The sequence below is a fragment of the Loxodonta africana genome, chromosome 3, assembly GCF_030014295.1.
Source record: "Loxodonta africana isolate mLoxAfr1 chromosome 3, mLoxAfr1.hap2, whole genome shotgun sequence".
Classification (NCBI taxonomy): Eukaryota; Metazoa; Chordata; class Mammalia; order Proboscidea; family Elephantidae; genus Loxodonta; species Loxodonta africana.
The window spans coordinates 182,325,304-182,350,826 of NC_087344.1; the positions used below are offsets into that span (position 1 = coordinate 182,325,304).

Consider the following 25,523-nt stretch of genomic DNA (forward strand, 5'->3'; position numbering starts at 1 on the left):
GTGTATCCCACTCCTTGTGTGGACTTGTTCCCTGAACTCTGCATCATGCCCTGGGAGACGGGAAACTCTGGAAGATCTTCCTGCCCTGTGGGATTCTGAGGTAAATCTAGGGGCTTTACTCCCAAGGGATTCATCGACCCTTCTTCCGTTGGCTTTGCTACAAACGGGGATCTGCATATTACTAAGAATTCTCATGATCTTACAATTAACTTTTTTTCCTTTTGTAGTACTTTGGAGGTGTGGAGGCATGGTTAAGGGCAGATCTGATTCTTGCCACACTGAAATTGATTTCTTCGTTAAAAAAATACTTGCTATTTACTACTGTTTCCTTTTCCTTAGCTGCCAGTGTTTGAAATCTATGGTATGGGTTTGGACCGTATTCCTGGTTTGGTTGCCACAAACATTTTGATTGGTTTGTATAATGTGTTGCCTACTTCGTTAGGTGTATGGATAGAGAAATTTTGTAATTTAATTTGATTCTACCATTTTTACCAAAGAGGATATCTTTTTCTATTCCAATCTTAACTCTTTCCCTCAAACTCTCCCAGCCAGGTCACCTGCATAATCTCTTCTTTCGTCCTTCCTTTAGTAAAGAGCTGAACAGAAGAGGAGATCAGAATTTCTGCTTCAGCTTGCTGACCATTCTGGGCTGCTCTAGGATGGCCAGAATTCCCGGCAGTGTCATGTCCAGCCTTCCCCCTCTCGGTTTTTCTTGCCTTCTCTCTAAGGCAAGTGCTCTGATTATCTGTTACTGTATAACCAACTACCCCAAAATGCAGTGGCTTAAAACACCAATTATTTTATTTAATCTCAGGATTTTGTGGATCAGGAATTTGGGCATGGCTGGACTGGGCAGTACTTTCATTCCATGGGTATTGATTGAAATCCCTTAGTGAATGATACTTAGCTGTGGGTGAGCTGGGCCAGGGGTTCCAAGATGGCTTCAGTCACATCCTTGGAGCTCTGGCAGGGATGGCTGGAAGGCTGGACTCAGCTGAGCCCCTCTGCTCTTCATATAGTTTCAGGGCTTCTCCTTGTAGTCTCTCTGGCAGGATAGTTGGAGTTTTTACATGGCTGCTCAAAGCACCAAAGGGGGCAAGGTAGAAGCTACCAGTCCTCTTGAAGACCAGGCCTGGAATGGCATAGCATCTCTTCCACTTTACTCTGTTGGTCAAACTAGTCACAGGACAGCTCAGACTCAGGGAGGGAAAACAGACCCCACCTCTTGATGCAGGAATGTCATAGAATTAGCAGCCCTTTCATATCTATCTCAGGAAGCATGCAGTTTCCTCTGGAAATACAGTTCTTTTCTTGCTCTAATTTTTTTTTTTTTTTGCGAATACTTCATAATGAATTTAATGTAGAAATTTATTCACCTCCTACAGCTGACACCTTATGAACTTTGTTCCAGGAAGATAGATACCCAAGGAATACACAAGAGAAATGTACACTCTTCAAGGTTCCGTCTCAAACATCTGTCTGCGCTCTCAGCCAAGTGAGTTTTGTGATCAAGTGAGAACTACTTGAATCTCTTAACCCTTTAGTTTAAGGCCTAGAAGAGTGGCTTGTCTTTGTTTCAGGTCTCTTCTTCCTGATCCCACTCAGATTCTTTCTTGGCATTTTAATCTACCAGGTACCTCAGAACAAAGAGACATGGGAGATCCAGTAAAAGAAAGAAGCCTTTTTACACCATCATTGAAAGGTCCACTTCCTATTGCAATGGCCCCATTCAGTAATTGTTGCACCAGTTCACCCTTGCCTGATTTCAAGTTCACCTTTCTGACTGTGGAGAACAATGAGGGGTGGTGGTGGTGAGGGGAGCTTCAGTGTACTCTAGGCATTAGCAGAGGGGTGACATGTCCCTATTCCTATAGGAGTCAGGAAGGTACATTAGGCACAATTCAGTGGAAGGGAGATATTAGGCATGATGCTTTAAATGACAGGCTACTGTTTGTCTGGAATCCCGGGGTGGTACAAATACTTAAGTGCTAGGTTACTAACTGAAAGGTTGACGGTTCAAACATACCCAGAGACACCTTGGAAGAATGAAAGTCCTGACGATCTGCTTCTGAAAGGTCACAGCTGTGAAAACCTATGGAGAACAGTTCTACTCTGCACACTTTTTTCCATCCTTTGAGTTTTAGTTTGTTTGTGTCTCTAAGTCTAAGGTGTGTCTCTTGTAGGCAGCATATAGATGGATCTTGTTTTTTAATCCATTCTGCCACTCTCTGTCTCTTTATTGGTGCCTTTAGTCCATTTACGTTCAGGATAATTATGGGTAGGTATGAATTTTTTTTATGAATTTAGTGGTATGATTTTGATGTCTTTTTTTGTGTGTCGTTGAGTTTCTTTTTCCCACTTAATTTTATGTGCTGAGTAGATTTTCTTTATATATTGTCCTTTCCTCATGTTTGTTGTTGTTGATTTTGTTTCTGTTGAGTCTGTATTTTTCCCTTGGATTTTATTTTGATGAGTTAGGATAGTTCTTCTCCTTTGTGGTTACCTTATTATTTACTCCTATTTTTCTAAATTTAAAACTAACTTTTCTTTGTATTGCTGTACCTTCCTCTCCATATGGAAGGTGTATGATTACATTTCTTAGTCCTTCTTTATGATTTTAATGTTGTCTTTTATATAATAGCATCTCTGTTATCCTGTTTTGGGCTTTTTTTTTTATAATCTTACTTTGTTTTTTTGGATTTCTGTGTCTGGGTTGACTTCTGGTTGCTCTGCCCAGCGTTCTGGTCTTGGGTTGATACCTGATATTATTGATTTTCTAACCAAAGAACTCCCTTTAGTATTTCTTGTAGTTTTTGTTTGGTTTTTACAAACTCCCTAAACTTGGGTTTATCTGGAAATGTCTTAATTTCACCTTCATATTTAAGAGACAGTTTTCCTGGATATATGATTCTTGGGAGGCAATTTTTTTCCTTCAATTTTTTAAAATATGTCATCCCATTGCCTTCTTGCCTGCATGGTTTCTGCCGAGTAGTCCGAGCTTATTCTTATTAGCTCTCCTTTGTAGGTGACTTTTCGTTTATCCCTCGCTGCTCTTATAATTCTCTCTTTATCTTTGGTTTTGGCAAGTTTGATTATAACATGTCTTGGTGACTTTCTTTTCAGATCTACCTTATGTGGAGTTCAATGAGCGTCTTGGGTAGCTATCTTCTCATCTTTCACAATCTCAGGGACGTTTTCTGCCAACAAATCCTCAACAATTTTCTCCATATTTTCTGTTATCCCTCCCTGTTCTGGTACTCCAATCACTCGTAGGCTATTTCTCTCGATAGAGTCCCACATGATTCTTAAGACTTCTTCATTTTTTAAAATTCTTTCATCTGATTTTCCTTCAAATATATTAGTGACAAGAGATTTACCTTTGGGTTCAGAAATTCTATCTTCTACTTGCTGAATTCTGCTCCTCTGACTTTCTATTGAGTTATCTAATTCTGTAATTTTATTGTTAATCTTCTGAATTTCTGATTGCTGTCTGTCTATGGATTTTTCCAGTTTATTAAACTTTTCACTATGTTCCTGAATAATCTTTCTAATTTCTTCAGTTGCTTTATCTGTGTGTTCCTTGGCTTGTTCTGCATATTGCCTTATTTCCTTCCTGATGTCTTGAAGGGTTCTGTATTTTAAACTTTTGTATTCTGCATCTGGTAATTCCAGGAATGTACTTTCATCTAGAAGATCCCTGGATTCTTTGTTTTGAGAGCTTGTTGAGGTGATCATGGTTTGTTTCTTTATGTGACTTGATATTGACTGTTGTCTCCGAGCCATCTATAAGTTATTATATTAGTTTATGCTTGCTTACTGTGTCATAGCTGCTTGCTTTGTTTTGTTTTGGTATACCTGTATGGGTTGCTTGAGTGAGCTAGCTTGATTATTTTCGCCTTTGGAGCTCTGGTGCCCTGTCCCCAGCTGGCTAGAGCTGTTATCAGGTATATCAGTCTAGGAGTCCACTCATTATTCTCGTATGAATTCAACTCAGGTTTCCAGGTAGCTGATCAAGTGTGTGGTACAGGCTCTGTCCTACAGTCTTAGAGGGCCAGGGGGTCACACTCTGAACAAGGCAGGGGGCTGAGAACCGACCCCCAAGTTTCTATGAGGAAAACACGTCCCTGTTCCCTAGAGCGTGCAGGAGGGTGGGTTTTGCAGATGGACCATGAGCACCCAAAGTTTTTGGTTGTAAGGACTGCAAGGTACCAGTTATCTTTGGACCTCTGTCGCAGACGGCTGGGTGACCTGAGTGGAGCTACCAGTCCTTAGGTCCCTGATGTGGGTAGGTGAGGACCTTGTTTAATAGGCAAAGCAAAGTCCAACGTCTAACACTCACCTCTCCACCACACAGCTGAAATGGCTGGAGTTTGCCAACAAGGGCCTATTCTCCTGAAATAGGCCCACACAGGTCCATGCAGAAGGGAAAGGTGCTCAAGGTCCACAGATGGTTTATGCCTGGACAGGAGCTGCTTCTGTCCTGAGCTTCCCTGGTTAATGGAGCTAGCAAATTATCTTTTCCCCCCAGTTGCAAATTTTTTCCTTCACCAAGGCTGGGAGGATGGCTCTAGATGCTCAACAGGGTCTATCTCAGGCCCAGGGACTCAGCTGCTGAAGCCAGCTTGGGGGTGGGGGGGGGGGAGCACGGTAAAATATACGCAAGTACTTAGCTTTTGCTGAGAGTGCTGTTCTCCTCAGTTTCAGGAGGTGTGAGTGGGCTGTGTGGCTGGCTGCTTCTCCCTGAGGAAACTGCAGCCAAACGCCATTACCAGCCTGCTGCCAGCACTGCTGCCGCTCTGGGAATGGTGCCTGTGGGCTCCTGGCGACCCAGGTCCCGTAGCTCCTCTCCACTTCTGAACAGTCTCTTCCTCCTTCCTGCCCCTCAGTTCGTTGTCTAAGCTTGCCTTTGATGCTCAGGGCTCCCAGCTTGTGACAGATATACTCATTTCACTTGTTTTTTCAGGTCTTTGTTGTAAAGAAAGCTCGCTGAAATTGTCGGTCTATTCCCCCATCTTGGCTCTGCCTCCATCTTAAAATTTTTAAGAGCAGTCGGCTCACCAGGTTTTCATGTGGAATTATCCAACTAAGCCAGATTCCTAGTATTTGAGGTAACATTATGCAGGCCAAATAAAACATATCTGTAGGCTAGATTTGGATTTTAGATGACTGGTTTACAACCTCTGGGTTGAAATGTGTGAATAAGCTGATTCAACTTTAAAACTGTGAGAAAGTTCCCCAAATAGTACATTCATCTGTCAAGGTATTACTGTTTCTCCACTACCAAAAAAAAAAAAAAAACCAAGCCCGTTGCCGTCAAGTCGATTTTGACTCATAGCGATCATATAGGAGAGAATAGAACTGCCCCATAGGGTTTCCAAGGATCAGCTGGTGGATTTGAACTGCCAACCTTTTGGTTAGCAACCGAAAGCTTAACCACTGTGCAACCAGGGTCCCTTTTTCCGCTATAAAAAACCAAAAAACAAGTAACAATTGCTATCGAGTCGATTCTGATTTTCCACTATAGATGTGTTCTATTTACTTAGAATTCCAAATCAGAAACCTGGCAAATCATCTAAGACTCTTTCCTCCTGCACAGCCTGTCCTCAAATCATACCCATTTTATCTCAGTCAAGTCTTTGACATCCAGTACCTCTTTGTTCTTACTGACCCCTAACATAATTTTGTGTAGCTATTGTATTTGTCTCCTAATTAGTCTTCTTGCCCCTTCTGTCTCATCCCCTTCCTGTCTTGCCACCAAAACTATCTTTTTAAAATGCGAATCTCATCTCATCATTGTGACTTCTCTGCTTAAAACCCTTTGCTGATTCCTCCTGTCAGAGAATTGAAACCGATCACCTCAGCATGGCTTACAAGGCTCTTTTTCGTCTGGTTCCTGTGTTTCTAGAATCATCTTGTGCCATGTCCCTTACATGTATCTTAGGTATGCTGAACTACTATCAGTTTCTTGAACCCACCTTGGTTTTTCTTATCTTTGGGATTTTGCAGAAGATGTTCAAAAACCAGTTGTCATCTATTCAACTCTGACTCATGGCAACCCTATGAGTGTCAGAGTAGAACAGTGCTCCTTAGGGTTTTCAGTGGCTGATTTTTTAGAAGTAGATTGCCAGGCTTTTCTTCGGGGGTCCCTCTGAGTTGGTTTGAACGTCCAACCTTTCTGTTAGCAGCTGAGTGCGTTACTTTTTGCACCACTCAAGGACTCTGAGAAGATGTTTAATCTCCCTGCAATACTCTCCTCCCAAAATCAACCTGGAAAACTCTCAGCCACTTGTAGAGGTTCTGTGTACATTTCTCCTAAATGCAGAAGGTGTATCTGAACTACCTGTTTCTTAGCACTGAACACTGTTAGCTGGTCACAGTATATTTTTGCCACCAGTGCACCTGAATCATGTCTCTTTCGTAATTGAGATATTTTGTCTTCCTTTTGGTACGTGAACTCCTGAAGGATTGGATCTGTCTTTCTCATCTTTGCAATTCTAGCATCTAGTGTGTTGTTTCTAGGTATCATCAAGTCGGTTCTGATGGACAGTGACCCGTGTGCAACAGAACAAAGCACTGCCTGGTCCTGCCCCATCTTCACAACTGTTATGCTTCAGTCCGTTTTTGTAGCCCCTGTGTCAATACATCTCATCCAGGGTCTTCCTCTTTTTTGCTCACTCTGTACTTTACCAATCATGATGTCTTTCTCCAGGGACTGGTGCCTCCTGATAACCAGTCCAAGGTAAGTGAGACAAAGCCTCACTCTCCTTCCTTCTAAGGAGCATTCTGGCTGTACTGCTTCCAAGATAGATATGTTCATTCTTTTGGTGGTCCGTGGTATATTCAGTATTTTTTGCCAAAACCATAATTCAAAAGCATCACTTCTTCTTCAATCTTCCTTTTTCATTGTTCAGCTTTCACATGCATCTGAGGCAATTAAAAATACCACAGCTTGGGTTAGGCACACCTTAGACCTCAAGGTGACACCTTTGCTTTTTTAACACTTTCAAGAGATCTCTTGCAGCAGATTTGCCCAATGCAGTACTTAGTTTGATTTAATCTTTCTTTTTTTTTTTTTAAATTCTGTATTAGGAGTTATAATCCACTCTGTGGATTATAACAAATTAAAGATAACGTTGAGAAGACTGGGAATTCCAGAACACTTAATTGTGCTTATAAGGAACCTGCGCATAGTCCAAGAGGCAGCCATTCCGACAGAGCAAGGGGATACTGTGTGGTTTAAAGTCAGGAAAGGTGTGCATCAGGGTTGTATCCTTTCGCCATACTTATTCAACCTGAATGCTGAGCAAATAATCTGAGTAGCTGGACTATACAAAGAAGAATGCAGCATCAGGATTGGGGGAAGAGTTATTAACAACCTTCGATATGCAGATGATACAACCTTGTTTGCTGAAAGCAAAGAGGAAATGAAGCACTTACTGATGAAGATCAAAGATTACAGCCATCAGTATGAATTGCACCTCAACAAATAAAAAAAGGAAAACAAAAATCCTCAGAACTAGACCAATAAGGAACATCACGATAAATGGAGAAAATTGAAGTTGCCAAGGATTTCATTTTACTTGGATCCAAAATCAATGTCCATGGAAGCAGCAGTCAAGAAATCAAATGCTGTATTGCACTGGGCAGATCTGGTGCAAAAGACCTCTTTAAAGGGTTCAAAAGCAAAGATGTTACTTTGAGGACTAAGATTTACCTGACTCAAGCCATGATATTTGCAATGGCCTCATATGCATTTGAAACCTGGACAATGTATAAGGAATACAGAAGAATGGATGCCTTTGTTGAATTATGGTGTTGGCAAAGAGGATTGAATACTGTGGACTGCCAGAAGTACAAACAAATTCATCTTGGAAGAAGTACAACTGGAATGCTCCTTTGCTTCATGTACCTTGGGCATGTTATCAGAAGAGAATAGTCCCTGGAGAAGGTCATCATGCTTGATAAAGTAGAGAGTCATAGAAAAAGAGAAGATCCTCCATGAGATGGATTGACACAGTGGCTGCAACAAGGGGCTTAAGGATAACAACTATTGTGAGGATGGTGCAGGACTGGGAAGTGTTTTGTTCTGTTGTACACAGGGTGACCACGAGTTGGAACCAACTCAATGGCACCTAACAAAAGGCGAAAGTTTACAGAGCCAATTTGATAGTTCGTACATACAGTGTTTCGTGATCTTGGCTTCATACCCACAATGTGTCGGCACTCTCCCCATTTCCTCCCTGGGTTTCCCGTTTCCTTTCTTCCTGATTTTCTACTGCTTCCTGCCTTCTCATGTTTGCATTGGGGCAAATATTACCCTTTCTATCTCATTCTAAGGAACACATTCCTCTCAAGCGTTACCCTTTATTTTATGGCCTTAGCTATTGTTTGGCTGGAAGGTGGTTTCCGTGAATGACTTCCATTCCCGATGTCTTAGGGCCATAGTCTTGGGGATTCCTCTAGTCTCTGTCAGACCAGTGAGTCTGGCCTTTTTGTGAATTTGATTTTCTGTTCTGCGTTTTTCTCCCACACTGTCCAGGACCCTCTGTTGTGATCCCTGTCAGAGCTGTCGGTAGTGGTAGCCAGACATCATATAGTTCTTCTGGTCCCGGGGTCATGTAGGTTGTGGTTCTTGTGGTCTGTTAGTCCTTTGGACTAACTGCTCCCTTGAGTCTTTTGTTTTTTCTTTTTTACTCTCCTTTGCGTTGAACTGGAAGAGACCAGTAGTTGTATTTTAGATGGCTACTCACAAGCTTTTAAGACCCCAGATGATACTCACCAAAGTAAGATGTAGAACATTGTCTTCATGAAGTATGTTGTTCCAGTTGACATAGATGTCCCCCGAATCTATGGTCCTTTGCCTTTGAGCATAGGAACTTCAACCTATGAGGTGTTTGGTTATGTCTAAGGGGTTTCTCTGACTGTGCCACTTGTGTACCCTATTGTCTATATTAATATGTGAGAAGCATCTACAGTCATGTATGTAGAAATATCAACCAGGAACCTACATCTGGAGGTGGGTGTGATCCCTTACCTCTTTCTTACCTCTTGGCATACCTAGCTACCTATGTATCCATTTATAAATTAGTGTTTGTTAATACTGCTGTTGCAGGATTGTCTATGCTCTAGTAAGTACCATTGTTGCCCTTTTTTCTTGCATTCCTCTCAGTGTCCTGCCATGCCTTGGTCATGTTATGTTTTGTGGATTTCGCACATATTGTGTATTGCCTTTCCCTTCGACAATATTAACATGTGTCTTCTAGCTAAAAAAAAAAAAAAAAATTTTTTTTTCTAGCTATTGGGTAATTTTCCCTCCCTCCCCCTGGCATCCCTGGTAACCATCAAAGAATTTACTTATTTTTTTCTGTGTATAAACCTTTTCTTGTCTTTTTATAATAGTGGTCTTGTATAATGTTTGTCTTTTTGCGATTTACTTATTCCACTTGGCGTAATGTCCTCCAAGTTCATCCATGTTGCAAGATGTTTCGCAGATTCATCATTTGTTTGATTCCTGGATGACATCTTGTATAAAGTCTGACAGTTAAATGATTAATAATTTTCTTCTAATTAAAGAATAAAGTAAGAATGTGTAAAGATCCAGACAATAACCACATTATCTAGATTCTAATGAGCTTAACCCTTATTATCAGCATACTATTTGAAGGAGATGTGTGGAAATGTAAGTGTTTGGCACAGGAAACTAGAACTCAGTCATCTATTGCTATGTCCTGTCCAGGCTTTCCTTATACGATATGTTGGGAGAGGTGTCAGGAGAGTGGAATAAATCCTTGAAAGGGAAGAGCAATAAAAACTGATGGCAGTATAGTCTACCAAAGAGCTAGGAACTATTTTATTCATCATGATCAGAAACTGTATAGATAAATTATTTGCTAAATTTTAAACCACAATTTTACTTCCAGTTGCTGAATCACTCTGATAATAACATAATATATTATTGTAATTTATTTGTTTCCTTCTCATGTCTTCTAGTCCCCCGAACATTTATATCTGTAGACAACCTTGGAACCCTGGTGGCACAGTGGTTAAGAGCTCAGCTGCTAACCAAAAGGCTGGTAGTTTGAATCCACCAGCTGCTCCTTGGAAACATCATGGGGAAGTTCTACTCTGTCCTGTAGGGTCACTATGAGTTGTTATTGAATTGATGGCAATGGGTTTGGTTTTTTCTTTTTTTTGGTAGACAGCCTTAGAAGTAAGTGACCATCTTGGGGGCATAATTTCAAGAGCTAACACACTTCTTGTTTAGCCCCTGAAATTGCACTAGTAGGCAATGATTTATACATTTTGATGCCACTAGGGAGCTGATTTATTTTTCTGGAAGTGGTTGTGCCTGACAGGAAAAGGAATGTCTCAGTTCTGATTGTGACAAACTTTAATTCTGAAAATTTTAGATCAAACTGATATTCTGTTAAAGTCTTACTGTCAGGGAGGGAAAGAAACCTTTCTGAGTGAGGTGCAAAAGATTTTGCCTTCAATTTTTTGGCTGTATTATTGTTTGCAGTTACAGGATACTCATTTCCTAATTAAGAGAAGAAAAATGTGTCAGCAATACCCTGAGGTATTATGATTATTTGGCTAGTAGTATTTTGAAAAGACTGGGATGGGTAGCAGCTATATGTATCTCCTTTCCTTTCTCTTTTTCTGGGGCATAAAATATATACCACTGATATAATAGTGTAATAATGGATTGTACATTCTTAGTTGTTTTATGTGTTTTTCTGGGTGGATTATAATACCTAAGGGCAATTATTCTCAATTCTGGCCTCCAGACCCCCGCCTCAAAAGTAAAAAAGTAAAAAGTTGGTATTTGGAGTTGCTAATACAATATTTTGTATAATTTTCATTATATTTTAGGAGTCCTGGTGGCACAGTGGTTAAGTGTTTGCCTGCTAACCGAAAAGCCAGAGATTTGAACCCACCAACTGCTGCACAGGAGAAACATGTGGCAGTCTGCTTCTGTGAAGATTACAGCCTTGAAAACCCTATTGGGCAGTTCTTCTCTGTCCTGCAGGGTTGCTGTGAGTCAGAATGGACTCTATGGCAATGGGTAAATGTTTTATGTTTTTAAAATTTTGAATGAGTCAGATTTAGAAATCATGATTGCCATTCATAAATAAGATTGCTATTCAAATTAAGGGATTAAGATGTGTTCTTTGGGCTACCTCATGGCAACAATAAAGACAAAGTGATACATTTAAGCCTCAGTCACAAGCTTAGATTCTGATTAAAATGCTCCTGTTTGCAGGATTAAATACGTGTGAATTTTGCTAATGTGGAACAACTGGAGATACCATGGAGCAGTGGAAAAAGCATTAGTTGAGTGTCTGAAGACATTTCCAATAACTTGATGACTATTCTTGGGGAAGTTAATTACTTTTCTTGTCAAATGAAGGGTATGGATAAGACAAAATCTAAGGTTTAAATTTCTGTCATTGTTTGGTAACGAGTTATTCTTTGATAATGAATTGATGGATGGATAGATGGGCAAATGGATGAATTTATAGAAATTGCTTAATATTCACATGTACAATAATTTCTATGCATCTAATGAATATATACAGGGGGCTAGCTTTCTTTCAAGCTTATTGTGAGATTAAAGTATTAGGAGTCATCTGCTGTTAATCACCTGAGTTTAATTACCGAAAGCTTCTAAACCTTTGTCTACTGTTAAAGGAAGAATAGACATAATATTGTTTGGGGCTAATTAGAAAAATGAGCATGTTTGTTGTTTTTTGTTCAATCCTTGCCCTCATGCAATGATTTAAACTTTGGCAATTTCACTTTAAATTGATTTATTCAAGGAAGAGTGCGATAACGGGGCAGCCTGCTGCTTTTATTAAACCAGTAAACCCAGAGTTAGGAGACTTGAGATCTAATTGTTATTTTGCTATGCAATAAACTCATCTGCACAAAGTGAACATTTCTTGAATATTCCTTCCTGTCTGGTATTCTGGAGAAGGACCATTTGAGTATCATTCCTACACAGATATTTCTTCTAATGGCAGGATCTTATCCACATGTTTACAACTCTTTTTTCTCTCTTTGTCCATGTGCCTAAATCCTAAAGACACATGTGTTTTCTTTCCAGGAAAGGAGGGCATTTTCTTTACTGATTTTTCTCTTTTAGGATATTCATCACAACTACCTGACTTCCATCAGTCTCTGGTGGAAAGCATCTCCTAGTCTTTGGCATAAGGACCTAGCGTCAGTAATTTCTGTTTCGTGTTCTTGGTTTGACCTGGCTAATAGCCACTTGGGATGTTGTTTTGAGAATAATGATGTTGATGATCATGATTAAGCAGCCTTTTTTCTTCCTCAGGGTGATATGTGGGACAATAATTTTGGTGGACAACAGTATAGGATTTGATTAATTTCTGTCTTTGGACTGCTCGTTCTTTTGTGTGATGTATAGCTGTCATAGCGTCATGTAGGTTTCCAGCTATAAAGGGGAAAAAATGCACTTTTGACCATGGGGAAGCAAGTCTCTTAGGGACCTATGAGAAAGAAGCATAAAAGAGACAATTATGTTATCTGATCAATTATTTATTTTTAATTTTCATAAAGCACAATTTCTTCAAATTCTTTATGCTCCGGGTGAAACCAATGCATGCAGAATAACACAGTGTTGAAATAGAAGGATAAAAGAGGCATGTGTACTCAGCTCTGATGTAAATATATAGCTTTGACTTCCAGAACAATGATGCTATATTTTTGATGCTTTAGATAATTTTGGTACATGTTAATATATCAATGTGAAGAGTTTTGAAAATTTAGCCTCATGGACAAAAAATCCTTCTTTGAAGCCCAGCTTCCCCAAATATACTTTTATAATCCTCTCACTTTAGCTCTATGACATCTGTTTTTCCGTTCACCATTTCTTAATTACAGAGTACAATGATCCCTAGAGACTAACAGAAACTACCACCAAAGTAAGAATACAGTGTAACATGCTTAAAGAAAATGATAGGAAAATATAACCTCCCTGAAATTGTTATGAAAAGTTTTTTTTTTTTTGAAAGAAGTGTAATTGGTTCATTCTCCTACTCTTTATGTTAATGGCTTTTCCATTGGTTTCTCACTCATAGTAATAGTATCTTTGTGACCGAGCAAAACCCAATTCTTTTGAAATATCATTTGAATGGCCATGTGTTATAATGTGTCTGTTACTGCCTGGCATACATGATCTCATACAACAACCTACATAACTAGATGCTTGTTTGTTACCAGATCTATCCCCGAGTCCCATCGTGATGGACTCATTCATTACAATTCCATACTAAGACTGTCCAAATCCTGACTGGCCGTAGTCATAATCTGAACTTCCATAGCTGCCATGTCTCCAACAATGACCTGCATCATGCCTTTGCCTGTCATTATTTACGGAATAAAACTGACAGAGACTAGACCCTTGGTTTATCCTGCCATTAGAATCTGATTGTCCATGATCAGCTTTCTGACTTTGCTGTACATGGGTAGAGTCAGACTGCCTCTGTGTGGATATCTGACCTGAATGGGAGCCTGAGTGCCTCAAGCTGTCTCCTGACTGACCATGGATGGATCCAGGTTGGTTTCTGGAGCCGAACCCTGAACTTTCATGGTTTGAAGCTGATTGTCCAAAGGAAACTTCTGACTGTCCTTCAGTGCCACTGGCCTGGCTAACAATGGATCCCCTGAGTCTGCCTGCCCCGGATTCAATTGATGATCGTGCATGTCCAGCCCCTGAGTGCCTGGAGCGGTCTGCTGAGTGCTCTTGGTGGGATTCTTGCCTACCTCTTGTGCTTGATCTTGACTGTCCATGGGTGGAAGTCTCTCCCTGATGAGAGCCCGAATGCCTAGAGCTGTCTACAGACTGCCTATAAGACGGTCCTTGTGATCCTTTGGCAGTAGAATCTGAGTGTCCATGGACAGAATGAGAGTTTGGGGCAGTGGCTCTGTGTCCTCGGTGATACCCTGAGTGTCTTGAGCTGTCTCTTGACTGGCCATGGTTGGATTCGAGCTGGTGTCCTGAAGCATACCCAGATTGTCTGTGTGAGTCTTCTGATTGTCCTTTGCTATCACTGGCCTGGCTAACACTGGATCCCCTGTGTCTTACTGCTCCGGATTCCAGTGATGACTGTGCATGTCCAGCTCCTGAGTGCCTGGAGCGCTCTGCTGAACGCTCTTGGTGGGATTCTTGCCTACCTCTTGTGCTTGATCTTGACTGTCCATGGGCAGAACTCTCTCCCTGGTGAGAGTCTGAATGCCTAGAGCTGTCTACAGACTGTCCATGAGATGACCCTTGTCTTCCTCTGGCAGTAGAATCTGAGTGTCCATGGGCAGAGTGGGAATGTGGGCCATCATCCCTGTGCCCTTGATGAGATCCTGGGTGTCTGGAGTAGTCTCTTGACTGGCCGTGGGTGGACCCCTGGTGGTGTCTAGAAGCATACCCAGATTGTCTGTGTGAGTCTTCTGATTGTCCTTCGCTGTCACTGGCCTGGCTAACACTGGATCCCCTGTCTCTGCCTGCGCCAGATTCATTTGGCGATCGTCCATGTCCAGTCCCTGATTGTCTGGAGTGGTCTGCTGAGTGCTCTTGGTGGGACTTCTGCCTACCTCCTGTGCTTGATCTGGGCTGTCCATGGGCGGATGTTTCTCCCTGGTGAGAACTTGAATGCCTGGAGCTGTCTACAGAATGTCCATGAGAAGACCCTTGTCTTCCTCTGGCAGTAGATTCTGAGTGTCCATGGGCAGAGTGAGACTGTGAGGCATCGGCTCTGTGCCCTTGATGAGACCCTGAGTGTCTGGAGCTATCTCTTGCCTGGCCGTGGGTAGATCCATGGTAGTGTGTGGAAGCATACCCAGATTGTCTGTGTGAGTCTTCTGATTGTCCTTCACTATCACTGGCCTGGCTAACACTAGATCCCCTGTGTCTTACTGCTCCGGATTCAAGTGATGACTGTGCATATCCAGCTCCTGAGTGCCTGGAGCGGTCTGCTGAATGCTCTTGGCGGGATTCTTGCCTACCTCTTGTGCTTGATCTTGACTGTCCATGGGTGGAAGTCTCTCCCTGGTGAGAGTCCGAATGCCTAGAGCTGTCTGCAGACTGTCCATGAGACAATCCTTGTCTTCCTCTGGCAGTAGAATCTGAGTGTCCATGGGCAGAGTGAGACTGTGGGCCATCGGCTCTGTGCCCTTGATGAGACCCTGAGTGTCTGGAGCTATCTCTTGACTGGCCATGGGTGGATCCATGGTAGTGTGTGGAAGCAGACCCAGATTGTCTGTGTGAGTCTTCTGATCGTCCTTCCCTATCACTGGCTCGGCTGACACTGGGTCCCCTGTGTCTTACTGCTCTGGATTGAAATGATGACTGTGCATGTCCAGCTCCTGAGTGTCTGGAGCGGTCTGCTGAACGCTCTTGGTGGGATTCCTGCCTACCTTTTGTGCTTGATCTTGACTGTCCATGGGCAGAACTCTCTCCCTGGTGAGAGTCTGAATGCCTAGAGCTGTCTACAGACTGTCCATGAGATGACCCTTGTCTTCCTCTGGCAGTAGAATCTGAGTGTCCATGGGCAGAGTGGGAATGTGGGCCATCATCCCTGTGCCCTTGATGAGATCCTGGGTGTCTGGAGTAGTCTCTTGACTGGCCGTGGGTGGACCCCTGGTGGTGTCTAGAAGCATACCCAGATTGTCTGTGTGAGTCTTCTGATTGTCCTTCGCTGTCACTGGCCTGGCTAACACTGGATCCCCTGTCTCTGCCTGCGCCAGATTCATTTGGCGATCGTCCATGTCCAGTCCCTGATTGTCTGGAGTGGTCTGCTGAGTGCTCTTGGTGGGACTTCTGCCTACCTCCTGTGCTTGATCTGGGCTGTCCATGGGCGGATGTTTCTCCCTGGTGAGAACTTGAATGCCTGGAGCTGTCTACAGAATGTCCATGAGAAGACCCTTGTCTTCCTCTGGCAGTAGATTCTGAGTGTCCATGGGCAGAGTGAGACTGTGAGGCATCGGCTCTGTGCCCTTGATGAGACCCTGAGTGTCTGGAGCTATCTCTTGCCTGGCCGTGGGTAGATCCATGGTAGTGTGTGGAAGCATACCCAGATTGTCTGTGTGAGTCTTCTGATTGTCCTTCACTATCACTGGCCTGGCTAACACTAGATCCCCTGTGTCTTACTGCTCCGGATTCAAGTGATGACTGTGCATATCTAGCTCCTGAGTGCCTGGAGCGGTCTGCTGAATGCTCTTGGCGGGATTCTTGCCTACCTCTTGTGCTTGATCTTGACTGTCCATGGGTGGAAGTCTCTCCCTGGTGAGAGTCCGAATGCCTAGAGCTGTCTGCAGACTGTCCATGAGACAATCCTTGTCTTCCTCTGGCAGTAGAATCTGAGTGTCCATGGGCAGAGTGAGACTGTGGGCCATCGGCTCTGTGCCCTTGATGAGACCCTGAGTGTCTGGAGCTATCTCTTGACTGGCCATGGGTGGATCCATGGTAGTGTGTGGAAGCAGACCCAGATTGTCTGTGTGAGTCTTCTGATCGTCCTTCCCTATCACTGGCTCGGCTGACACTGGGTCCCCTGTGTCTTACTGCTCTGGATTCAAATGATGACTGTGCATGTCCAGCTCCTGAGTGTCTGGAGCGGTCTGCTGAACGCTCTTGGTGGGATTCCTGCCTACCTTTTGTGCTTGATCTTGACTGTCCATGGGCAGAACTCTCTCCCTGGTGAGAGTCTGAATGCCTAGAGCTGTCTACAGACTGTCCATGAGATGACCCTTGTCTTCCTCTGGCAGTAGAATCTGAGTGTCCATGGGCAGAGTGGGAATGTGGGCCATCATCCCTGTGCCCTTGATGAGATCCTGAGTGTCTGGAGTAGTCTCTTGACTGGCCGTGGGTTGACCCCTGGTGGTGTCTAGAAGCATACCCAGATTGTCTGTGTGAGTCTTCTGATTGTCCTTCGCTGTCACTGGCCTGGCTAACACTGGATCCCCTGTCTCTGCCTGCGCCAGATTCATTTGGCGATCGTCCATGTCCAGTCCCTGATTGTCTGGAGTGGTCTGCTGAGTGCTCTTGGTGGGACTTCTGCCTACCTCCTGTGCTTGATCTGGGCTGTCCATGGGCGGATGTTTCTCCCTGGTGAGAACTTGAATGCCTGGAGCTGTCTACAGAATATCCATGAGAAGACCCTTGTCTTCCTCTGGCAGTAGATTCTGAGTGTCCATGGACAGAGTGAGACTGTGAGGCATCGGCTCTGTGCCCTTGATGAGACCTTGAGTGTCTGGAGCTATCTCTTGCCTGGCCGTGGGTAGATCCATGGTAGTGTGTGGAAGCATACCCAGATTGTCTGTGTGAGTCTTCTGATTGTCCTTCACTATCACTGGCCTGGCTAACACTAGATCCCCTGTGTCTTACTGCTCCAGATTCAAGTGATGACTGTGCATGTCCAGCTCCTGAGTGCCTGGAGCGGTCTGCTGAGTGCTCTTGGCGGGCTTCTTGCCTACCTCTTGTGCTTGATCTTGACTGTCCATGGGCAGAAGTCTCTCCCTGATGAGAGCCCGAATGCCTAGAGCTGTCTCCAGACTGTCCATAAGACGGTCCTTGTGATTCTATGGCAGTAGAATCTGAGTGTCCATGGGCAGAATGAGAGTGTGGGGCAGTGGTTCTGTGTCCTTGGTGATACCCTGAGTGTCTTGAGCTGTCTCTTGACTGGCCATGGTTGGATTCAAGGTGGTGTCCTGAAGCAGACCCAGATTGTCTGTGTGAGTCTTCTGATTGTCCTTCGCTATCACTGGCCTGGCTAACACTAGATCCCCCGTGTCTGCCTGTGCCAGATTCAATTGTCGATCGTCCACGTCCAGTCCCTGACTGTCTGGAGGTGTCTGCTGAGTGCTCTTGGCGGGACTCCTTCTTACCTCTTGTGCTTGATCTCGACTCTCCATGGGCGGAAGTCTCTCCATGATGAGAGCCCGAATGCCTAGTGCTGTCCAAAGATTGTCCCTGAGACGAGCCTTGTTTTCCTATAGCAGAAGAATATGAGTGTCCATGGGCAGTATGAGACTGTGGGGCATCAGCTCTGAGACCTTGGGGAGACCCAGAGTGTCTGGAACTGTCTCTTGACTGGCTGTAGGTTGATCTACCTTGCTGTCCGGAACCAGACCCAGATTGGATCCCTGAGTGTTCGGATTGTCTTTTGCTGTCACTGGCCTGGCCTACACTGGATCCCCTGTGTCTGCCTGCCCCAGATTCAAATGATGATCTTCCATGTCCAGACACTGAGTGTCTGGAGTGGTCTGCTGAGTGCTCTTGTTGGGTTTCCTGCCTACCTCTTGTGCTTGATCTGGACTGTCCATGGGCGGATGTCTCTCCCTGGTGAGAACCAGAATGCCTGGAGCTGTCTACAGACTGTCCGTGAGAAGATCCTTTTCTTCCTCTGGCAGTAGAATCTGAGTGTCCATGGACAGAGTGAGACTGTGGGCCATTGGCTCTGTGCCCTTGATGAGACCCTAAGTGTTTGGAGCTGTCTCTTGACTGGCCATGGGTAGATCCATGGTACTGTGTGGAAGCAAACCCAGATTGTCTGTGTGAATCTTCTGATTGTCCTTCACTATCACTGGCCTGGCTAACACTGGATCCCCTGTGTCTGCCTGCCCCGGATTCAAAAGATGACTGTGCGTTTCTAGCCCCTGAGTGTCTGGAGTGATCTGCTGAGTGCTCTTGGAGGGATTCTTGCCTATCTCTTGTGCTTGATCTATATTCTCCACGGGTGGATGTCTCTCCCTGATGAGAGCCCGAATGCCTAGAGCTGTCTTCAGGCTGTCCATGAGAAGATCCTTGTCGTGCTCTGGCAGTAGAATCTGAGTGTGCATGGGCAGGATGTGACTGTGGTCTGTCGGCTCTGTGCCCTTGATGAGACCCTGAGCGTCTGGAGCTGTCTCTTGACTGGCCGTGGGTAGATCCATGGTAGTGTGTGGAAGCATACCCAGATTGTCTGTGTGAGTCTTCTGATTGTCCTTCGCTGTCACTGGCCTGGCTAACACTGGGTGCCCTGTGTCTTAGTGCTCTGGATTCAAATGATGACTGTGCATGTCCAGCCCCTGAGTGTCTGGAGCGGTCTGTTGAGTGCTCTAAGTGGGATTCTTGCCTACCTCTTGTACTTGATCTTGACTGTCCATGGGCGGAAGTTTCTCCTTGCTGAGAGTCCGAATGCCTAGAGCTGTCTACAGACTGTCCATGAGACGATCCTTGTCTTCCTGTGGCAGTAGAATCTGAGTGTCCATGGGCAGAGTGAGACTGTGAGGCATCGGCTCTGTGCCCTTGATGAGACCCTGAGTGTCTGGAGCTATCTCTTGCCTGGCCGTGGGTAGATCCATGGTAGTGTGTGGAAGCATACCCAGATTGTCTGTGTGAGTCTTCTGATTGTCCTTCGCTGTAACTGGCCTGGATAACACTGGATCCCCTGTGTCTGCCTTCCGCGGATTCAGCTGATGACTGTCCATGTCCATCCCCTGAGTGCCTGGAGCGGTCTGCTGAGTGCTCTTGGCGGGATTCTTGCCTACCTCTTGTGCTTGATCTTGACTGTCCATGGGTGAAAGTCTCTCTCTGGTGAGAGCCCGAATGCCTAGAGCTGTCTACGGACTGTCCATAAGATGGTCCTTGTGATCCTATGGCAGTAGAATCTGAGTGTCCATGGGTAGAATGAGAGTTTAGGGCAGTGGCTCTGTGTCCTCGGTGATACCCTGAGTGTCTTGAGCTGTCTCTTGACTGGCCATGGTTGGATCCGTGGTGGTGTCCTGAAGCAGACCCAGATTGTCTGTGTGAGTCTTCTGATTGTCCTTCACTGTCACTGGCCTGGCTAACACTAGATCCCCTGTGTCTGCCTTCTCCGGATTCAACGGATGACTGTCCACGTCCATCCCCTGAGTGCCTGGAGTGGTCTGCTGAATGCTCTTGGCGGGATTCTTGCCTACCTCTTGTGCTTGATCTTGACTGTCCATGGGCGGAAGTCTCTCTCTGGTGAGAGCCCGAATGCCTAGAGGTGTCTACAGACTGTCCATGAGACGATCCTTGTCTTCCTCTCGCAGTAGAATCTGAGTGTCCATGGGCAGGATGTGACTGTGGTCTGTTGGCTCTGTGCCCTTGATGAGACCCTGAGTGTCTGGAGCTGTCTCTTGACTGGCTGTGGGTAGATCCATGGTAGTGTGTGGAAGCAGACCCAGATTGTCTGTGTGAGTCTTCTGATCGTCCTTCCCTATCACTGGCTCGGCTGACACTGGGTCCCCTGTGTCTTACTGCTCTGGATTCAAATGATGACTGTGCATGTCCAGCTCCTGAGTGTCTGGAGCGGTCTGCTGAGTGCTCTAAGTGGGATTCTTGCCTACCTCTTGTACTTGATCTTGACTGTCCATGGGCAGAAGTCTCTCCTTGCTGAGAGTCCGAATGCCTGGAGCTGTCTACAGACTGTCCATGAGATGATCCTTGTCCTCCTCTGGCAGTAGAATCTGAGTGCCCATGGGCAGAGTGAGACTCTGGGCCATCGGCTCTGTGCTCTTGATGTGATCCTGAGTGTCTGGAGTTGTCTTTTGACTGGCCGTGGGTGGACCCCTGGTGGTGTCTAGAAGCATACCCAGATTGTGTCTGTGAGTCTTCTGATTGTCCTTCGCTGTCACTGGCCTGGATAACACTGGATCCCCTGTGTCTGCGTACACCAGATTCATTTGGCGATTGCCCATGTCCAGTCCCTGAGTGTCTGGAGTGGTCTGCTGAGTGCTTTTGGCGGGATTCTTGCCTACCCCTTGTGCTTGATCTTGACTGTCCATGGGTGAAAGTCTCTCTCTGATGAGAGCCTGAATGCCTAGAGCTGTCTACGGACTGTCCATAAGATGGTCTTTGTGATCCTATGGCAGTAGAATCTGAGTGTCCATGGGTAGAATGAGAGTTTGGGGCAGTGGCTCTGCGTCCTTGGTGATACCTTGAGTGTCTTGAGCTGTCTCTTGACTGGCCATGGTTGGATCCATGGTGGTGTCCTGAAGCAGACCCAGATTGTCTGTGTGAGTCTTCTGATTGTCCTTCGCTATCACTGGCCTGGCTAACACTAGATCCCCTGTGTCTGCCTTCTCCGGATTCAGCGGATGACTGTCCACGTCCATCCCCTGAGTGCCTGGAGTGGTCTGCTGAGTGCTCTTGGCGGGATTCTTGCCTACCTCTTGTGCTTGATCTTGACTGTCCATGGGCGGAAGTCTCTCTCTGGTGAGAGCCCGAATGCCTAGAGGTGTCTACAGACTGTCCATGAGACGATCCTTGTCTTCCTCTCGCAGTAGAATCTGAGTGTACATGGGCAGGATGTGACTGTGGTCCGTCGGCTCTGTGCCCTTGTTGAGACCCTGAGTGTCTGGAGCTGTCTCTTGACTGGCCGTGGGTAGATCCATGGTAGTGTGTGGAAGCATACCCAGATTGTCTGTGTGAGTCTTCTGATTGTCCTTCGCTGTCACTGGCCTGGCTAACACTGGGTGCCCTGTGTCTTACTGCTCTGGATTCAAATGATGACTGTGCATGTCCAGCCCCTGAGTGTCTGGAGCGGTCTGTTGAGTGCTCTAAGTGGGATTCTTGCCTACCTCTTGTACTTGATCTTGACTGTCTATGGGCGGAAGTTTCTCCTTGCTGAGAGCCCAGATGCCTAGAGCTGTCTACAGACTGTCCATGAGACGATCCTTGTCTTCCTGTGGCAGTAGAATCTGAATGTCCATGGGCAGAGTGAGACTGTGGGCCATCGTCTCTGTGCCCTTGATGAGATCGTGAGTTTCTGGAGTTGTCTCTTGACTGGCCGTGGGTGGACCCCTGGTGGTGTCTAGAAGCATACCCAGATTGTGTCTGTGAGTCATCTGATTGTCCTTCGCTATCACTGGCCTGGCTAACACTGGATTCCCTGTGTCTGCCTGCACCAGATTCATTTGGCGATTGTCCACGTCCAGTCCCTGAGTCTCTGGAGCGTTCTCCTGAGTGCTTTTGGTGGGACTCCTGCCTACCTCTTGTGCTTGATCTGGGCTGTCCACAGGCGGATGTTTCTCCCTGGTGAAAACTTGAATGCCTGGAGCTGTCTACAGAATGTCCATGAGAAGACCCTTGTCTTCCCCTGACAGTAGAATCTGAGTGTCCATGGGCAGAGTGAGACTGTGAGGCATCGGCTCTGTGCCCTTGATGAGACCCTGAGTGTCTGGAGGTATCTCTTGACTGGCCGTGGGTAGATCCATGGTAGTGTGTCGAAGCATACCCAGATTGTCTGTGTGAGTCTTCTGATTGTCCTTCGCTATCAGTGGCCTGGCTAACACTGGATCCCCTGTGTCTGCCTTCCCCAGATTCAACTGATGAGTGTGTGTGTCCAGCCCCTGAGTGCGTGGAGCGGTCTGCTGAGTGCTCTTGGGGGGATTCTTGCGTACCTCTTGTGCTTGATCTTGACTGTCCATGGGCAGAAGTCTCTCCCTGGTGAGAGCCCGAATGCCTAGAGCTGTCTACAGACTGTCTATGAGAATATGCTTGTCTTCCTCTGGCAGTAGAATCTGAGTTTCCATGGGCAGAGTGTGACTGTGAGGCATCGGCTCTGTGCCCTTGATGAGACCCTGAGTGTCCGGAGTAGTCTCTTGACTGGCCATGGGTGGACCCCTGGTGGTGTCTAGAAGCGTACCCAGATTGTCTGTGTGAGTTTTCTAATTGTCCTTCGCTGTCACTGGCCTGGCTAACACTGGATCCCCTGTCTCTGCCTGCGCCAGATTCATTTGGCGATCGTCCATGTCCAGTTCCTGATTGTCTGGCGTGGTCTGCTGAGTGCTCTTGGTGGGACTCCTGCCTACCTCTTGTGCTTGATCTGGGCTGTCCATGGGCGGATGTTTCTCCCTGGTGAGAACTTGAATGCCTGGAGCTGTCTACAGAATGTCCATGAGAAGACCCTTGTCTTCCTCTGGCAGTAGAATCTGAGTGTCCATGGGCAGAGTGAGACTGTGAGGCATCGGCTCTGTGCCCTTGATGAGACCCTGAGTGTCTGGAGCTATCTCTTGACTGGCCGTGGGTAGATCCATGGTAGTGTGTGGAAGCATACCCAGATTGTCTGTGTGAGTCTTCTGATTGTCCTTTACTATCACTGGCCTGGCTAACACTGGATCCCCTGTGTCTGCCTTCCCCGGATTCAACTGATGACTGTGCGTGTCCAGGTCCTGAGCGTCTGGAGCAGTCTGCTGAGTGCTCTTGGCGGGCTTCTTGCCTACCTCTTGTGCTTGATCTTGACTGTCCATGGGCAGAAGTCTCTCCCTGATGAGAGCCCGAATGCCTAGAGCTGTCTCCAGACTGTCCGTAAGGTGGTCCTTGTGATTCTATGGCAGTAGAATCTGAGTGTCCATGGGCAGAATGAGAGTGTGGGGCAGTGGTTCTGTGTCCTTGGTGATACCCTGAGTGTCTTGAGCTGTCTCTTGACTGGCCCTGGTTGGATCCATGGTGGTGTCCTGAAGGAGACCCAGATTGTCTCTGTGAGTCTTCTGATTGTCCTTCGCTATCACTGGCCTGGCCTACACTGGAACCTCTGTGGCTGCCTGCACCAGATTCAATTGTCGATCGTCCACGTCCAGTCCCTGAGTGTCTGGGGTGATCTGCCGAGTTATGTTGATGGGATTGCTGCCTACTTTTTGTGCTTGATCTGGACCGTCCCTCGGAGGATATTTCTCCCTGATCAGAGTCCGAATGTGTAGAGCTGTCTACAGAGTGTCCATGCCTTGATCCTTGTCTTCCTCTGGCAGCAGAAAGTGAGTGTTTGTGGGTAGAGTGCAGCTGTTGACTATCAGATCTGTGTTCTTGATTAAACCCTGAGTGTCTCCTGCCCCTTGACTGGTGGTGGGTGAATCCATTGTGGTTTGTTCCAGGGGGCCCAGATTGCCTGTCTGAATCTTCTGATTCTTCTTGGCTCGAATATTCCCATCTTGCACTTCCTCTTTCCCTGTTTTCAGAACCATAATTATGCTCATCTCCTACTTCCCTTTTTTGGCTTATGCTTGAGATGTTTGTTTCTTCTCCTAGGTCAGTGAAACTTGACCTCTTATTTTTACCAGTATGGTGATGATGGTTTTTTCCATTTTTCTCCCTGTGGCCAGAAGGAGATGAATCATCTCTTCTTCCTTTATTTTTGGAGCTAGATCTATGTTTCTTTTTGTCTGTTGTTGTCAGACTCTTCTTCCCTGTTTGTCTGTGCCTCCTTGAAAGACTCGATTTCCTTCTTTGTTCTTCAATCTTTTCCTCCTCCTCTACTTCATCTTCTTCATTTTGGCATTTGTGACCATACTTTTTCTGCTTTGGGCCTGATGCTTTGAAGTTCTGTCTCTTTGTAGACTCATAATATGCTTGGGCCAACTTGAATACCATCAGGAAAAACTCAGTGAAGTCTACTTTCTTGTTGTGGTCTAGATCCAGGATACGCATGAAGTCATCAGCAGTATCTGGATCATTTGGGTTCTGTATAGAGAAAAACAGAAAAGCAGAGTTCATCAGACTGACTTGAATCCTCAGTTAAATAATTTTAAGTGAACTGTGGGCATGTGAATCCCTGGCACTGAAATGTGGAATCCAATTAAGATTTTTTTTTAATTTTTTAAAATTCTGTTTAGCATATTGTGACTGAGGGGGTAAATATGTGAACTAGGCAATATATGTAAATATTAAAGCCTAGTATCATATTTAGAAAAGATTTTATGGTGGAAGCACCTGTTTTCTTTCAGTCCAAACATCTGCTTTTTATATAATCCACTATTGATTTATTTTTTAAAAATACCCTGTAAACTATCTTCAGGTTGGGAAGAATATTATGAAGAACTAACTTATTTATATTCATTTGTTTGTCAGCAAATAGTTACATTCTTTTTTTCCAGAGAGGAATTTGTGTGTGTGTGTGTATGTATGCATGAATGTGTGTGTAACTCTGTTGTTTGTATATAAAAGAGAGGAAACCAGATTCTACCAGTTTTGAAGTAAGACTTACTGTGTTCCTACTCCAAAAGGATAAAATTCACAAAGGGATCATAATAATCTTTGTTCAAAGCAGTGTAGAAGAAAAGAAGTACTATACCATTCTGGCAAGTAGTTTTTACCTCCAGGATTGGCTGAAACTCTGTTTCCAGTAGCTCCTCCAGCTCTTTTTTGCTCAATGTGTCATTTTCCTTATCGTTGCTTGAATATTGTTGGAAAAGGTCAATGATGGCAGTGATGTTTTCCAGGAGAGTAGACATCTTTTGGAAAATATATGTGAACCTAGGAAGAAGGAATAAATACAAAGTTTTGTAGTATTTTTGTTTTCTTTCTAGAATTTTCCTAATGAGGTTTTACATTTTTTAACCCGCATTTTCTCCTAAGCAGTTTAACTTCATCATTAGATTTTTTTTTTTAGCCCAACAAGGAAGTGTTTGTGGTATAGTAAACACTTCTTGTTGCACTTGGATTAACAATACCCATGAGGTTGACTAACCTATCAAGAAACTTTGTCAGAAAGCTATCTGGTTACTTACAG

General features: G+C 45.1%; 1 protein-coding gene across 1 annotated transcript; it reads right to left on the bottom strand.

Annotated features, from left to right (window-relative positions):
- Positions 1-18,489: 18,489 nt before the first annotated feature.
- FLG (filaggrin) lies at positions 18,490-25,245 on the bottom strand. The gene is made up of 3 exons (XM_064279980.1): positions 25,108-25,245; positions 19,132-24,475; positions 18,490-19,031 (listed from the first exon to the last, which is right to left on the bottom strand). Exons 1-3 carry the CDS (start codon positions 25,243-25,245, stop codon positions 18,490-18,492), a joined length of 6,024 nt encoding a protein of 2,007 aa, XP_064136050.1.
- Between the last annotated feature and the right edge of the window lie 278 nt (positions 25,246-25,523).

Excerpts from the sequence above, each read along its gene's own strand:
- FLG (XM_064279980.1), bottom strand. The coding sequence starts at position 25,245 with ATGTCTACTCTCCTGGAAAACATCACTGCCATCATTGACCTTTTCCAA. Across the intron at positions 24,476-25,107 it reads AGTTTCAGCCAATCCTGGAG|AACCCAAATGATCCAGATAC; the intron begins GTAAAAACTACT and ends TTCTCTATACAG. Across the intron at positions 19,032-19,131 it reads GTCAAGATCAAGTACAAGAG|GGCACCCAGTGTTAGCCAGG; the intron begins GTAGGCAAGAAT and ends ACTAAGACACAG.